This window comes from Talpa europaea (genome assembly GCF_964194135.1).
Source record: "Talpa europaea genome assembly, chromosome: 9".
NCBI classification, from domain to species: domain Eukaryota; kingdom Metazoa; phylum Chordata; class Mammalia; order Eulipotyphla; family Talpidae; genus Talpa; species Talpa europaea.
Window position 1 is genome coordinate 86755816 of NC_140076.1, and position 15588 is coordinate 86771403.

The window sequence follows — 15588 nt, forward strand, 5'->3', positions numbered from 1 at the left end:
ACCATTAACTGTCTATGGCTGTCTTACAGCATCTTTACATGGGAACCATGATCCACTGTTTTCAAACATTATTACTCACAGTCTGGTTTCTAAAGATAGCATCAAGATCCACTTATATCTTTGCTTGAAATGGTAGCCTTTGACAGTAAGGTTCAGGAAAGTACTTAAAACACACACATACATACACACAAACGAGCATGCACACACACACACGCATACACACTAACCCACTAGCAAGCCGGGAGTGGTTCTGGTTTGTTATAAATCCTTTCCATAAAGAATGAAGAATAGTTTTTCAATACAAAGGAAAAGTGTACATGATGCAACAAAGCTGATGATACCAGAAAAGAAAAAAGTCTAAGAGCATGCCAATATCATTAGACTTTTTTCAGCAGTGAGAGCTGTGTAGGAATCCTTCTGTGAACCATAGAAATAATAAATGCTGAGCCCACTGGAACATAATCTCAATCAGCAAGATGCCACTGTTTTCCAGATTTCCTCCCAGGGCCCTGCTAATTCCATGCCAAAACTAGCAGTGGAATTCTTCCTTCTAATCTCCCCTAATGCCTTTTTTGATTATTGTCACAGCTCTCTGACCATGCACTGTCCTTCAGATTTTCATTTCCCAACTGAGTCAGACAGAGGAGGCTGAGTGTACATCGGGATAGCATAAGACCACAAGCCACCTTGTTCCACATGAAAAGTCGGAAACAAGAGTAAAGGGAGCAGCAGGGGGACCCCTCAAAGTTTTATTGGCAACCTCTTTATCTATTGGATTACTGGCTGGAGGCAAATCAGGAAAAGGGAGATGAGGGTTTTCAGAAGATTGCTTTAGTTGACTGGCAGAGGGGAGCCTGTTGGGGGAGGGAGTGGCAGGAGGAGGGTGAACTGAACATTTTGGTGTACGGTATGATGGCATCACTTCTGCCTTGGCTATACATTATACTGTGGTAAGTAAGATTTTTTTTCTTACTTTTCCTTTTAGCTTGGAGGAGAGTGGAGGCACACAACCATGGGTGACTTCACAGAAGAACAAGGGGTTGTGTGATGTATCTTTGTGGTGGTGAAGACAAGGTGTATTGAATAGCATCTGTTCTCTGAGGCTGGGAGTGAGGATTACTGATGGTCTTACCCACAGGGTAGAAAATGCCCTAAGAACACTTGGAGATGAAGGAAACTTCTACTCAGAAAATGTCAGTCGGATTCTGGACAACTTGCTTGAAGGCTATGACAATCGACTACGACCAGGATTTGGAGGTGAGAGGCAGCTTCTTTACTAGATGAAACATCCATACTCTCCTTCACTCCTATTGGGGCTCCAATATCCAAAGATGTGAGAAGGATAAGAGGGTGAGGAGGAAGGTGCAGGAGTGAGGAGAGGGGCACATATGTGTTCCCATCTATCTCTGTCCCCTCTTTATTACTGACCTTATTATATATAAGGTATCTGAAGTCTGAGCCTCAGTTTCCTCAACTTTATGAATGTGTGAATCCATACCATGTAGAGCTGTGTGAGTACAGATTGTTTCTCCATGTAAAACACTTTTGTTAACATGTCTCAAAGATATCAGTATATAGTATTGTCTTAATTTTTATTAGAACACTACCCATTCCCTCCCATTCCATATTTCTACAAATTGACCAGAAAAAAAAATCAAAATAAGGCAACAGATGTGAGTTTTCAGAGATGAAAAACTAAAGGACTCCTGTTCTTGGCATTTCTCTAGGATGGGATCCAGATTTTGGCCATTGGGAGGGACTTGGTGGTAGTGTCATTGAATTCTGTCCTTGAACATTGTTGGTGGTAACTGACCGCATCCCACTGGGCTCTTTTCAGGTGCTGTCACCGAAGTGAAAACAGATATTTATGTGACCAGTTTTGGGCCTGTGTCAGATGTGGACATGGTGAGTGAGCTTGGAGTGAGGAGAGTAATTTTAGTTGTGGGGTGGGAGGAGGGAGGTTGAGTCCCAGAACTCACCACAATGGGCACTGTCACCAAGCCTGGCTTGTGATCCATGATGCCACGTGTGGGGGCCTGCTGGGAGGGCATAGCTATTACGGAAGATTACCGACATAATCTCCTTCACATTCACTAAGGGTTCTGCTGAATCTGTGCACTTGTTACAATAATGCTCTCTCTTCCTTCCATATACCATGAACTAATTTTTCCCTACAAGGAGAAAACTGTCCTCATCATTATGAAATCCTAATAAATTTGTTGGAGTAACAACATTGTTGGAAAAACAGCAATGATGTTACACCAAATAAGAGAGAAAATTATCCAAGAAACTTAAAACCTGTCTTTTGTAGTGCATCCTTTTCAGTACATTGTATTGAAACGGTAAATGGAGTTATTTGGAAAAGCTAACGAATTCTACCCTTTACATGGCAAAAGTACCAGCAGGTGTTCCTGCGACTCTGTTCCAGGTACAGATGGCTGTGGATCCGTAAGAGGATATTTATAGTGATGGCAAGAGAAACCTGAATCAGTCTTTTAGAACAAAGTGTATCATGATATTCTTTCATAGTTCTCAGGTACCATTTTCCCCTAAGAGTAAAATATCAATACTAAAACTTAAGTAAACATAACTGTCTTTAAAGGTATATCATTACATTTTATTGGGGAAATATAAATTTTAAAGAAAGTTATTAGAGATTTTTGTTAATTTTCTACTTTTTGAGTTGACAAGAAAACAGAAAAAAAAAAGTAAAGAAGGGCAAATAAAGAAGAGAAATGTGGAAGGAGAGGGGAAAGTAAAACAAGGAAGAGGGGGAGAGAGAATGTCTTTATTTAAAAGATATACATCTTAATACCTGAGAGAAAGGAGAGTCAGCATTATCCAGAATCCCCAAATATTTTGCAATTACATCTGTCATTTCAGTACTGACTCATCCCAAGTACAAATAACCATCTGTGCTAGGGAAGTCTGGGGATACTTGTAAATTTATTTTATGTATTTTATGTAAGCATGTTGCACAATAAAGCTTTATTATAACCTGGAACATTATTATATGGATTATTGTGTATTACATTATATTTTCAAAATACAATTACCGCTTACAGTAATAGCTGTCCAAAAGGAACAGATAAAGTAGACAAAGCAAGTGTTGGTGATATTTTGATATAACCACAAGTTGTCATTTAAAGACTTTTGAAATAGTCTTTACCATAATTTTTAAGATTTTAATGTGATTTCATAAAAGCCACACATTAATTAAAATTCATCATTTTGATTATGCTTAGTTAAATGACGCTGTTTGCTTTTATGTTCTCTGGGAATAATATGAAATAGTTATGATATGCAGCCAAGGAAAATTTACCTAACTGGGAACTTGACAGAACAGCACGATGATGGCCAGGAAAACTTTGAAGATGAGGGAGGTACTAAGAGGAATAGTTAGACTGACTGATGGCAGAAGGTCAGCACAAAGCCCAGACTCTAATCCTTTTCACTGATTTCTAAAATAAGGAAGGAAATAATCCCATGGATGACTGATATTTTGAAAAAGAGGAAGAACATTGAGGACAGTCAAGGTGGTGGGAGGACTGTGTAACAGTATTATCATTTCTCTAACATTACCAACCTTGAATTTGAAAAAAAAAAAAATCCACTGAAATCATAGCTTTCTTGTGAGGTAACTGTCATAAAAAAAGTTGCTTTATTTCTTAGGTTTTAGGATTGGGCATATGAGCTAGTGAATAAACTACTCTTAATCAACCATCTCCCCAGCCTGCCTGAATATTTTCTTTTCTCTTAGGAATATACAATGGATGTTTTTTTCCGCCAGACTTGGACAGATGAGAGGTTGAAGTTTGGAGGGCCAACTGAGATTTTAAGTTTGAATAACTTGATGGTCAGTAAAATCTGGACGCCTGACACATTTTTCAGGAATGGCAAAAAATCAATTGCCCACAATATGACAACTCCTAATAAACTCTTCCGAATAATGCAGAATGGGACCATTCTCTACACCATGAGGTGAGAGGTTCCCTATTCTACTCCTTCTTCCCAAATAATTCCGCCATCACCCTAATTCAGAACCACTTATCTCATTGTTCCTAGGCTTACCATCAATGCTGACTGTCCCATGAGGCTGGTTAATTTTCCTATGGATGGCCATGCTTGTCCACTCAAGTTTGGAAGCTGTAAGTTACAAAAAGCTTCTAAGAGTCAAATAATGATTCCAAATATGTATTTGGTTTTAGTCTGATACTATAAAGCAAGAAAGTGGTCTTACTATGACAGTTTGAATGTAATTCCAGGAATACACTTCTGTAATTATGTTATCACAATCTTATAGTCAGAGGTTTTAGTCACCCAGGTTAAAGAAAAACAATAAAGGAAATTATGTTTGTGTTTCCTTTTTATATGGACAAGGTTTGCTTTGAAAGAAAGGAAAACACAACTAGTGTAAACACTGCTATGTTTCTTTTTTTAAAAATAAAACTCAGATGCTTACCCCAAAAGTGAAATTATATATACATGGAAAAAAGGACCACTTTACTCAGTAGAAGTTCCAGAAGAATCTTCAAGCCTCCTCCAGTATGATCTTATTGGACAAACAGTATCTAGCGAGACAATTAAATCTAACACAGGTAAGAATTTAATCGATGCATGGGTGTATTCCTTCAAGGTGTTTCCGGGCACATTTTCAAAATATCTATTTTGTTTTCCTCTGTTAGTAATACTCAGATAAGCTTGCTGCTTTGAAGTGATAAGTAGCTTTCTTTAAAATTCATTTTGCAACCATGTGCATATAAAAATTTGTGTAACCTTGGAATGAGTAGTTTTGTACATATATGACACAAAGAACCCCACGGAAAAGAGGGAGCCTATGTCTCTATCATCTGTTGATCAAAGAGCTTTGTCGTACACTGAGATGCCTTTGCTTCTCTTCTTTCCTATACATTTAAAGGTCTGCAAGATTTATTTCCAGCTGCATTCTTTTTGTACCCTGTCTAAAGCAATGATCTTGATATCGATGTCTTCCAACAGGTGAATACGTAATAATGACAGTTTATTTCCACTTGCAAAGGAAGATGGGCTACTTCATGATACAGATATACACTCCTTGTATTATGACAGTCATTCTTTCCCAGGTGTCCTTCTGGATTAACAAGGAGTCTGTCCCAGCAAGAACTGTCTTTGGTAAGCCTCACTCCTTGCCCTCCATTTTTATTACTTCTCCAGCCCAGGTTTATGTATTTTAGGTTAATATTCACCGTGGTGTGCTTTTTCAGCCCACAATAGCAATATAGCCTCCTGTCTCAGCCAATCTTGTGCATCATGTAAAGTGACTTTCATCTTATTGCAAGTTATGTGATGAATCAACAATTTGTTTCAGCAATAATTCTAGCTGGTTTCCTGTGACTTTCATGTGACCTATATAGGATTTTTTTTAAAGCTCTATTTGCTTTTTTTGTAGCTAAGGAAGAGGAGAAAAGTACAAACTGACATGTAAATCTATGAGCACAAAAGGCAAAGCTCTTGAACCTGCTGGCGTGTAAATTATATCTTGTTTTTGTTAGATTAGTGATTAAAAAATTGCCATTTTTGGTAGGCCTGAAATAGTTAAATGTCACCAGTTTCTCATGGTTCCAAACAGATATTAGCCCCATTTATGATGGATAGAACCACTGCTAGCTTTGAAATTAGCTTTTGATAGAATAAGAGAATGGACTATAATAGAAAACATCATCAGTAACAAAATCCTTTTTTTCCCTAAGTATTCATGATCATAGGAAGTAGGGAAGATATGAGTATAATTGGAATCTCAGATGAATTTTAACTCTAATTTACCACATTAAAACAAATTTCTTTCAGAGGGGAAAAAAAGCAAACACTTTAAAAATGAATAATGATGTAAAATATATATAAATAAACTAAAATAAAATCTCTTTCTGCACACTGTAATAGAATAACTACACAATGTTGCTAACCAGTGGTGTTACACATCTCCAAAGTATATAATTTATTCATGGCACACATCAGGACTTATTGCTGGCAAGTGAGTGATGAAAATTGTTTCTCCTGTGTAACAACAGGCTAAAACTAAAAAAAAAAAATAAAAAATAAAAATAAAGAACCTAACTTTATGCTTAGTATTCCTACCAAGAAAAACTTCTTAAAAATGATGAAGACAATATCAACTGCTAAAGTTGATCAGAAGTTCAGGTTTCTTTCACTTGATAATAATTCACTTTAAGTTTTCTCAAACAGTAAAAATTAGAATTTATTCATGACTTAAATTTTACAATTGATTCTGCAAATAATTTTTAGCAACTACTATATACACATCATCATTTACATTATAAAAGGACCCCAAAATGGTAACACCTGTGATAAAAAATTGTGAATAATTATTATAAAATAATTTCTCCTTAGTTGTTATAAGTGACTAAGAAAGGGTCCAACTAGGAAAGTGTGGGGGTGGTTTCAACCTGATGGTGGGAAAGGCACTCCGCTTTGTGGTGGGTGAGGTGAGGCTTATACAGAAAGAGATGTAAATTTGAATTACAGAAAATCAGGTATTGTAAATCAATAGGATTACATTTTTTAAAAAGTATTTTTGCAGTGTGTTGAGTACTTGCCACCAACATGTTCTCATCTGATTTGACCACAGAATCCCCAAAGCTAACACTGCCTTTCTCTTTTTTCATCTCAGGAATCACCACTGTTTTAACCATGACCACTTTAAGCATCAGTGCCCGGCACTCCTTACCCAAAGTGTCCTATGCGACCGCCATGGATTGGTTCATTGCTGTTTGCTTTGCTTTTGTCTTCTCTGCACTCATTGAGTTTGCAGCTGTCAACTACTTCACCAATCTGCAGGCCCAGAAAGCCAAAAGAAAGGCTCAGATCACCACCTCTCCCCCTGTGACAATAACGAAGGCGACTGAACCCTTGGGAGCTGAGATTGTTTTGGTAATTACTTACTTTTCCAATGTTGTCCACCTTACAGGAAAGGGCAGTCCAAACACTGATCAAAAACAACTAAATAGTCCTAGGTAATGTCAGTGGCATGCAAGGTATGTACATCTGGCCAACTTCATATCCAACTTCACAGATAAAAGCCAAGGCACCACCCTTCATATATCTTTGCTCTAAATTTTTGGCATCTTTCTTTTATCATCCTCACTACTACTCACAGATTCCAAGCTCTCACAGGAGAGAAGAAAATTCTTCTTAGTATTTAGATTCTGCCTTTGAACAGGTTCTGCTATACCAACTAGGGAGAATAAAGTCAGAAAAAGAATGTTCCTAATGAGGCTTCAGAGTTTGAAGGAAAGAAACAGGAGTCCTATGAAATGGATGGTTTTTGTTAGAAATTTGCCTGCTGCTTTATTTCAAGGCTCTATGAATGCTAGAGTTATAAGCCAGGTATTTGGCTTAAACACTCCCATATTCACTTTGAAAACACTCCGATATTCACATTCATGCATTGGATACATGTATACTGAGGTATTTTTATTCAAACACTTATAATCAATGAAACATATCTATAAATTTAAGTTCAGATTTGCTGTGGTTAAGCTCTGGCACCACAGGTTTGTTGAATAATAAACAAACGGTAACAATAATCATTCAGGAGTCATTAAATTGCCCCAAGTTTTAATTTCACATAAGCCTATTCTCACAACAATTAAAATGATCACACGTCTTAAATGGATTCAACAACTGATTGGCAAGTTTAATTTTTTATTTTAATACAAACCCCAAAGAGTAGCTTTTTTGAAAAGAGGATAATTTGATTCTGTAAAATCCAATAATATGGATACTTGGAACTGACAATTTCTGTATAATTGGTCAATTTTCATGAACATTTCCAAACCACAGAACATTTCCAAATACAGCCCAAATAGTCTTTGGTTAATTTTGAGATGAAAATTACAAAGATGTACATGTCTAACTTCTCAAATACTTAGACAATTATTGGCTAAAAGGATGACATTTTAATCAAATATTTTCTTTAATAAACTAAAAAAAAATATTTCAGAATTTTTATTTTCTCCAAGGGATAAGATCATTCACAAGACAAGTGGAACTGGATAACTTACAGATTTTCTCCCCCTGAATTAGCTCTCATTAAAAAAAAAAAAAAAGAACAGCTTACTCCCCAGTGATCTAGATCAATAACCTCCTGCTACAAAGAGGAAGCAAAGTTTCAAGAGAGGAAATGTTAGTTATGATTGATAGAAAACACTAGGAATTTATTCCATAACTCCTGATAGCCACAACTTTATAAAAGTCTAAGGCCTCACACCCCAAGAATTCCTCAAGGATGAAAAGAGAGAAACCATTGCATAAAATATTCTAATATTTCCAGAATGTAGGGACAGTCATTCTCCAAATACTTCTCTTGAATTAATGTTTTCTTTGTGTGTGTGTGTGTGTGTGTGTTTTAAAAGGTCACAAAAATATAAATTTTATAACAGAAATTTGGTCATCTGTAGATAATCCAAAACACTTGAAAGTCATTTTTTTCTGAATATTTTTGAGAACCATTTTGTTTATAAAAATAAAAGATTATAGTGTAAGCCATTCACATTTATATAGCTATATACTTTATGTATTGTTTAAAGTTCATATGTTATCATATATCTACAAAGGAAGAAGATAATATTTATCAAATTTTAGTTTAACAGTTTCTCATTTGACTGTAAAAATGAAAAGAGAAATTCTTGAGAAACTGTAAAAAAATAAGTTCAATAGTTTTCAATGTGTTCATGGATCAGATCCTGAGATAAAAGGAGCAACTTCTTTTAACTCTATGAAATATATATTACTGAGAAGACTATGATTTCAAATCCTCGGAGAAAGCATAGAATTATTATTCCCTCAGGCTATTATTTTAAAGGTACAATTTATTAATACGATGGAATTTAAGATCTCAGGTATTCATATATACTACCTCCTAATCTTCTAAAATAGTAACATATAATGAGCAGGTCCTTTGGGAAGATGGATAAAAAATTGCATTTAAATCATCTCAAAGTGCTCTTTTACTTGCAAGTTGCTTTATTTCCCATGAAAAAGTGTATTTCTAAACCTGGTTTCACCTGAAATATTTTAAGGCAGCAAAAAGTCAAATTTTGCTTCTAAAACAGTGCAAAAGTGTTAAAATAGAAATCAAAATAAATATAACCAAACCTAACAGTACAAATATTGAAGTAGCATAAATAAATATAGATGATTACATAGCACATTTATATTTTATTTATTCATCTCAAAACTTAAGGTTTTGCCTCACATAATGTAGAAGAACAAATATAAATAACATATTTGCAATTTATACTACACAATGGAATGTTATGATTGCCAGGACATTTTTTTTTCTTTCAAATATCATGACATTTAAAAATGCCTATTCAGTTGGAATCAAAATAACATTCTTTGAGTAAGTTGTACATTGAAATAGCAAAGCAATGGGGTGACGATGGATTGAAATTAAGCGCTTGTATATTTCGTGTGATTCTAAGTTGTGTATTTTAAAGTGTTCATTACATTTCACAGGAAACTACTTAGATGAGTGTGGGGAACGGTTTATTATTTTATTTTGACCTTGAAATTTAATATCAATATAATAATGTCAAAGGAATTCAGGCATTTTAAATCTATTACTAAAATCTGAAGATATACCTAAAACGAAATCCTCAGAAGTACTAAGAAGACTAATTCTCACTGTTCTTCAGGCATTTGTAAATTCAAACTTGTTTTTAGGTTTTGAAAGGGAATTGTCCACAGTTTCTTTCTGTTTATATGTTATCCTTCCTTGTTTTGTTTTGTTTTGTTTTGTTTTGTTTTGTTTTTCAAATTCTGGCATGCTCTCTTGGCATTAGAGTTATTTCTGTCGTCATGGTTTCAGAACCATTATGAGTCTGGGATATACTTAGGCTACATGTCAGATCAAATTTGAACCTTGATGTCTTTTTGGCTGGTGCTAGTTTCCCTGTTATTTTAAAGCTCTAAGCCCTCATCGCTATGCTTAAGAATTAATCTTCTCCCAACCCCATCAAAAAAAATCCAATGTGGCTTCTCTTTTTATAGGAGGTGTGATATATTAATAATTGGAAAATTGTCTACAAATAAAATAGACCAGAATTAGTTTAGTTGGGAAAATAACTATATTTATACTGATTGCATTGCTTATTCATTTCCTTTTCGTTCTTTGTAACTGGCACCCATTAAGTTGCGTATTCATCGAATTATTCATGCCATAAGTATTTAAGTGCTTTTACATGTCAGATCCTTTATAGACTATTGAGGGTACACTAGTGGGTGACATCAAGAGGGTCTCTTCCTTCATGGAGGTTCTTGTCTAACAGGAAGAGACACAAATCAAAGTGCTTTGACTATGACAATACATGGTGAAAGCTATGATTAGCAATGTAGAACAGACTGAAGAAGAGCGATGCAGGAATACTTAGCTCAGTGTGCAGAGGTTTCCAGTCTGGAGGAAGTGATGCTTCATCTGAGAACAGAAAGAGGAACCTGGCTCTGCTCAAGAACCACTTAAGTCTGTTGCATGCCCAAAAGATATTTGGGCATAGAGATATATGTCCTTTTACCCTCTTTTTCAAGGTGGGAGTGTCTGTTGGCCATTATCATGTTCCCCACCTGAAATACAGAACACTGAAAGAACATCTCTCCTGTTTCATATATTGCCAAAATTTCTGTCAAGTACTCTCATCACTAACTAAAATTAAGAGTTGAATTCCGATCTTCAGAGACAGACTCTATGCACCAGAAAGATCACAGTGCCCATTCCTCATGATGTGTCATTGTGTGAGCTAAGAGAGGTTCGGGTGGATGTGATGCCGATTGCTATCTTTCCCTACACTATCTAGCAGACCCCTGCCCAATATTTCATGCTACACTTTCCACACCTTTCACTGTAGTTCCCAGGCACGACCCTTGCATTGCTGACCCACCAGATAGATGCCATTAAATTGGCTAGAGAAATTCTGAATCATCTCTGTTCCTCAGTCTAACAGTTGTAACATAATGCAAGAATATCTGACATTTTATTTTCTCCATAATGAATAATATGGCTGTTTTTAAAAGATTCAAATGCAAAATATTTTCGAAAATATTTTCTCATAATTTTAGTGCCCGTTTGCTGGTTGTAAAAGCAGTTGCATTGTTTGACTTTTGAGGAACACAGCCCCATTTGGACTCATTCTCTCATGAGATGGTCCAGTGCACCTGCTCTTTAATATATTAGACTTATTCCATGATGTATCAATATCATTCAAAGCACTCCCCTTACACCAACTGATGATTCTCATACCAGTCCAGTTTGACTCAAAGTACCTTTGCAATATGGTATTACTTAAAACAAAGCAGTATTCTAAAAATACCCAGAGCAGGATGGCATTCAGCAGCAGGGGAGCATTGGAAAAATTCAAAACCATAGGTGTTCCACTCAAAACAGTGACAGCCCCAAGCTGAGCCCTCATCTGGACTCTGACAAAAGCCTATTTTACCATCAGCCAAAGCTGCCAGGCACACAATAGAGCAGGCGGGGTCTGATGCAAACCTGTAGCTTGAACGGCTTGCAAGATTGGCTTTCTTTTCATTTTAGAAATTCAATGTGATTCTTCTAAATTGGCATCCAGTCTCCTCATGCTGCCAATTCCCAATTATCCAGAAGCTGATTATCCAGCCTCTTGTATGTCCTTTAGATGATCATATTTACTGCTGTTTAGAAATGCCCCAATCACCATTGGTGAGTGGGAAAGTTGCACCTCTGAACCACCAGGGATTCTCAATGGTGGGTGACTTTTGAAAAGGTATGTAGAAGTTTTTGGTTTTCTCAACTAGAGGACTTTTGAAAAGGTATGTAGAAATTTTTGGTTTTTGCAACTTCAGAGAATGGGTATTACAGACATCTGTTGGTTAGAAGTCAGGGTTACCACTCAATGCCCATGACATGTAGGACAGCTGTCAATGGCAAAGAATTACCCCTATCCAAAATGGCAGTAGTTCTGTGGCTGAGAAACTTGCCCTAAACACTAAAGCAAATGGGAAGAATGACTTGTTGCTAAGAGTATGACCTTTGGCCTCTGATAGGAACTCTGAGCTTCATGCTTTAAGTCTTCAGTTGCTCATCTCTAAAATGAAAATATTATATTCTAGATTATTTCTAGGAAAAAATAAAATGATGCATGCAAAGTACCATATAGTGCTTGTCAGTGTTAAGCATTTAGAAATGATACATGTAATGTAATATTATATTATAAAACACTATCCTAAATATAAGGCAACATAATCATAAATGTTTTTGGTCCCTCCTTGATGTTTGACTACTCTAAGAAATATTGGAAAATGTTTACATTTTCCCCCAGTTGTTGATTTGTAGCATGTTTATTAAGCACATACTATATTCTATGCACTGGCAACAGAACATTCATATATGGGAATTATATGACTTTTACCATACAGGAAATTTCATGTCAGGAAAGAACACAAATCATAACAGAAATAATATTTACAATTAAGAATGTGGTAACTGCTATGAGAATTGTAACACCTAAGTAAGCAGAAAAATGTAGTATACATATATACTTGTAACATGAAAATATTACATTTTCTATCTCAAACAACAGGTGAATAGAGAGCAAGAATTGTGATCTAGGGCCTTCTGACCCAGTTGTCCCATTAGGAACAACCTCAGCAACCCCTCAAAGGGAGTGTTTGGGGGAAGTAGGTGAGACGGGAAATCCTATTGTAAGGGGCCTTTGATTCCAGGCTGCCACTACAGTGCTTCCATTTTTCATGTTGTTTGGGCCTGAATGATGTTGCTTCACTCTGGACAAGGGTTATTTGGCAATTCTCACTGAATCATTTGTGACTATGTGACAATGCCTACAGATTGACAAATAACTTCCCCCCAGTTCCAAAGAAGAGGGGGAGATAAAACATTGCCTTTCATTTTTATGGTAGATTACATTTTTCAATCACTTTTTCATCTCATTGAACTTTTTCATGGCTGTCTTCTTCCTCCCTAACAAAGGAAGCAGCACAGGTTTCAGATAATCAATGCATGCCATTAAAAGTCAAGATGAGTCTAGAATGAAAATCTGCTCTAAAGATGTGCCCTTAGACATTACATTAGATAACACAATTTCAGTGTTCCAGCTTTCTGGGAGAAGGAGAATTCTTTTTAGAGGATGGTACAATGGCACATGCTTCTCTTTTAAGTAGAGAATATTTTCATAGCATATTTAATGGATAAAAGTCCAAATTTGAGTCTGAGAACATAATAGAAAAAGTCTTGGAAATGGTGTGAAGTCTTTTCTCTAAGAAAGGGAGAGTGCCACTCTTGAATCAAAGTACCATACTCCAGCTCTCTTCACTCAGTCTGGTGGCCGTAGACACAGTCATCCTCTGCTGCCACATATTTTTAATAGAAAGTATAATTTCTCTCTTGTCCAAGATCAGCAGACTGAACTTTCTACTATTTTTAACTCCCTCAGAGCTCAAAGACCTGCAATTTAATTCTTCCCAGAGTGCCTAGCCTAGGATTGGGCCAATAGAAAAACAATAAAAGATATTCTTTACTTGAAATTCATCTGGTCATGTCATCTCAGACTTGACTACATGTATCATTGTTTTATTTTGGTGAAGAAACAGGTTTTTCTCTGGCCCAGCAAAGTACCTTGGGCTTGTTCCCTCTAGGATGACCAATGAGATACTCAGAAACTGTTATATCCAACAGCACAAATCAGGACGGGCATACAGAAAGAGAGAGAGAGAGAAGAGGTTCATGGGGCTGTTGTTTCCTGCAGTCCAAATGTCACCACATCAGTGGGTCATTCTGGTCCTGTGGCTCAACCCGCAAAGGGGTGGCAGCTGCCTCATCCTGTAGCCGTGGGGTTGCTGGCTAAAGCCATGGGGATCTGCCACATGAGTGACATGCCCTGCCAGGCAGCAAAGTGGTGATTTTGCTGGCAGGGAGGAAACCAGGTGGTTTTACAAGAGTAGGGAACATGTACAGTGAGAGTCTGAAGGCAGTGACCCAGCAAGCTCAGCTGACTACAAAGAGAGTGACTATTACAGAATGTAGACAAGAAAAGACTCAGAGAAAGGACCCCTAGACTCTAACTGTAGGAGAGGATCTAAACCAAACAGAGTCTCTAAGCTGGGCCCCATATTTCAGAGGTGAGAAAACATTGGAGGAATCCAGCCTTGGAATTTACCAATACAGTTTATTATGGGCCCTTTGACCACGGCGAGGCATTTCCACTATCTGGACCTTAGCCCTCTCACCTATCAAATGTGTGAACTACCCTTTTAAAAGCTACAGTTGGCTGTTTTGTGATTTCAGTGGAATAGAAAATCTAATGATAGGAAAGAACATAACAGCAATTCTGAAATTAGACAAGGAACTACATTTTGGTGATTTCAGATGGAGTGAGATGAACAGAGAATGGGAAGTGGAAACCTTTCAACACAGACCTTCTGGGATAAGAGGCATTTGTAGTTCAAGGCATGAACAGGCATCACACACAATTCAAGGATATTTATATTTTGTCACTGGCTTTGACATACATGAGTTCCCTCTTTTTTTTTTTTTTTTGTTCTTGTTATATCAGTTAAAATTTACAAGTTTGTGAAGGGGAGAATGTAGGCTGGGGATGGGTCTAGGAGATTATCAGTTGAGCTGTTATTTTTCAATATTAACTAACAGTTCACACATTCCAAGTTGAAGTCCCCGCTCATTAACCTCACTCAGTGTCTCTTAGGTTTATGCATAACTAGGAGGCAGATACACCTCTGCAACCTGACTCATCTCCTGAAGCTACAGTGTTCAGCACAGTTTCTGCCATGTGGGACTTACTTAGCTTCAATCACTGGTATATTAAATTATAGGATGTTGGATGGAAATGAATCAATTTTTAAAATTACATTGTATTCCTTTCTTGGAAAAGTAACACCATCAAATGCTATTAACGATCTGCTCATATTTAATCTTACATAGTAAATAAAGAGTCAATGAATTTCTATTAATGATTAAAAAATAAATGACTAAAGAAGAGGTCTCTATTCTTTTATCTAGGCTGAATATTTGTCTTTTTCCACAGCACCCTGATTCCAAGTACCATCTGAAGAAAAGAATCACCTCTCTGACCTTGCCAATAGTTCCATCCTGTGAGACCAGCAAAGTCCTCACCAGAGCTCCCCTTTTGGAATCAACACCTCTCACACCCCCACCACTCTCTCCAGACTTTGGAGGCACCAGTAAAATAGACCAGTATTCCCGGATTCTCTTCCCAGTTGCATTTGCAGGATTCAATCTTGTGTACTGGGTAGTTTACCTTTCCAAAGATACAATGGAAGTGAGTGGCAGTGTTGACTGATTTGCAGGCAAGTAAAAATGTATTCTATAAATCCTATTTTCTGCATTCTTTCTAAATAACACTGAGACTTGTGTAGATGATTTTATGAACATGAAATCAGAATTCAAACTCTGTAATGTATAAATTTAAGTAAGTACATATGGGCCAAAAAGCATAGCATTTCTCCTCAAAATTGAAAGTTAAAGGTTGCTGAAAAATATGACTTATCTGTACATTATAGAGA

General features: G+C 36.6%; 1 protein-coding gene across 1 annotated transcript; it reads left to right on the forward strand.

The window, feature by feature from the left end:
- Positions 1–912: 912 nt before the first annotated feature.
- On the forward strand, positions 913–15365 carry GABRA6 (gamma-aminobutyric acid type A receptor subunit alpha6; the record flags this gene model as incomplete). The annotated part of the gene is made up of 9 exons (XM_084242423.1): positions 913–950; positions 1139–1257; positions 1838–1905; positions 3761–3981; positions 4066–4148; positions 4455–4598; positions 4999–5151; positions 6668–6927; positions 15090–15365. 9 exons carry the CDS (start codon positions 913–915, stop codon positions 15363–15365), a joined length of 1362 nt encoding a protein of 453 aa, XP_084098549.1.
- Between the last annotated feature and the right edge of the window lie 223 nt (positions 15366–15588).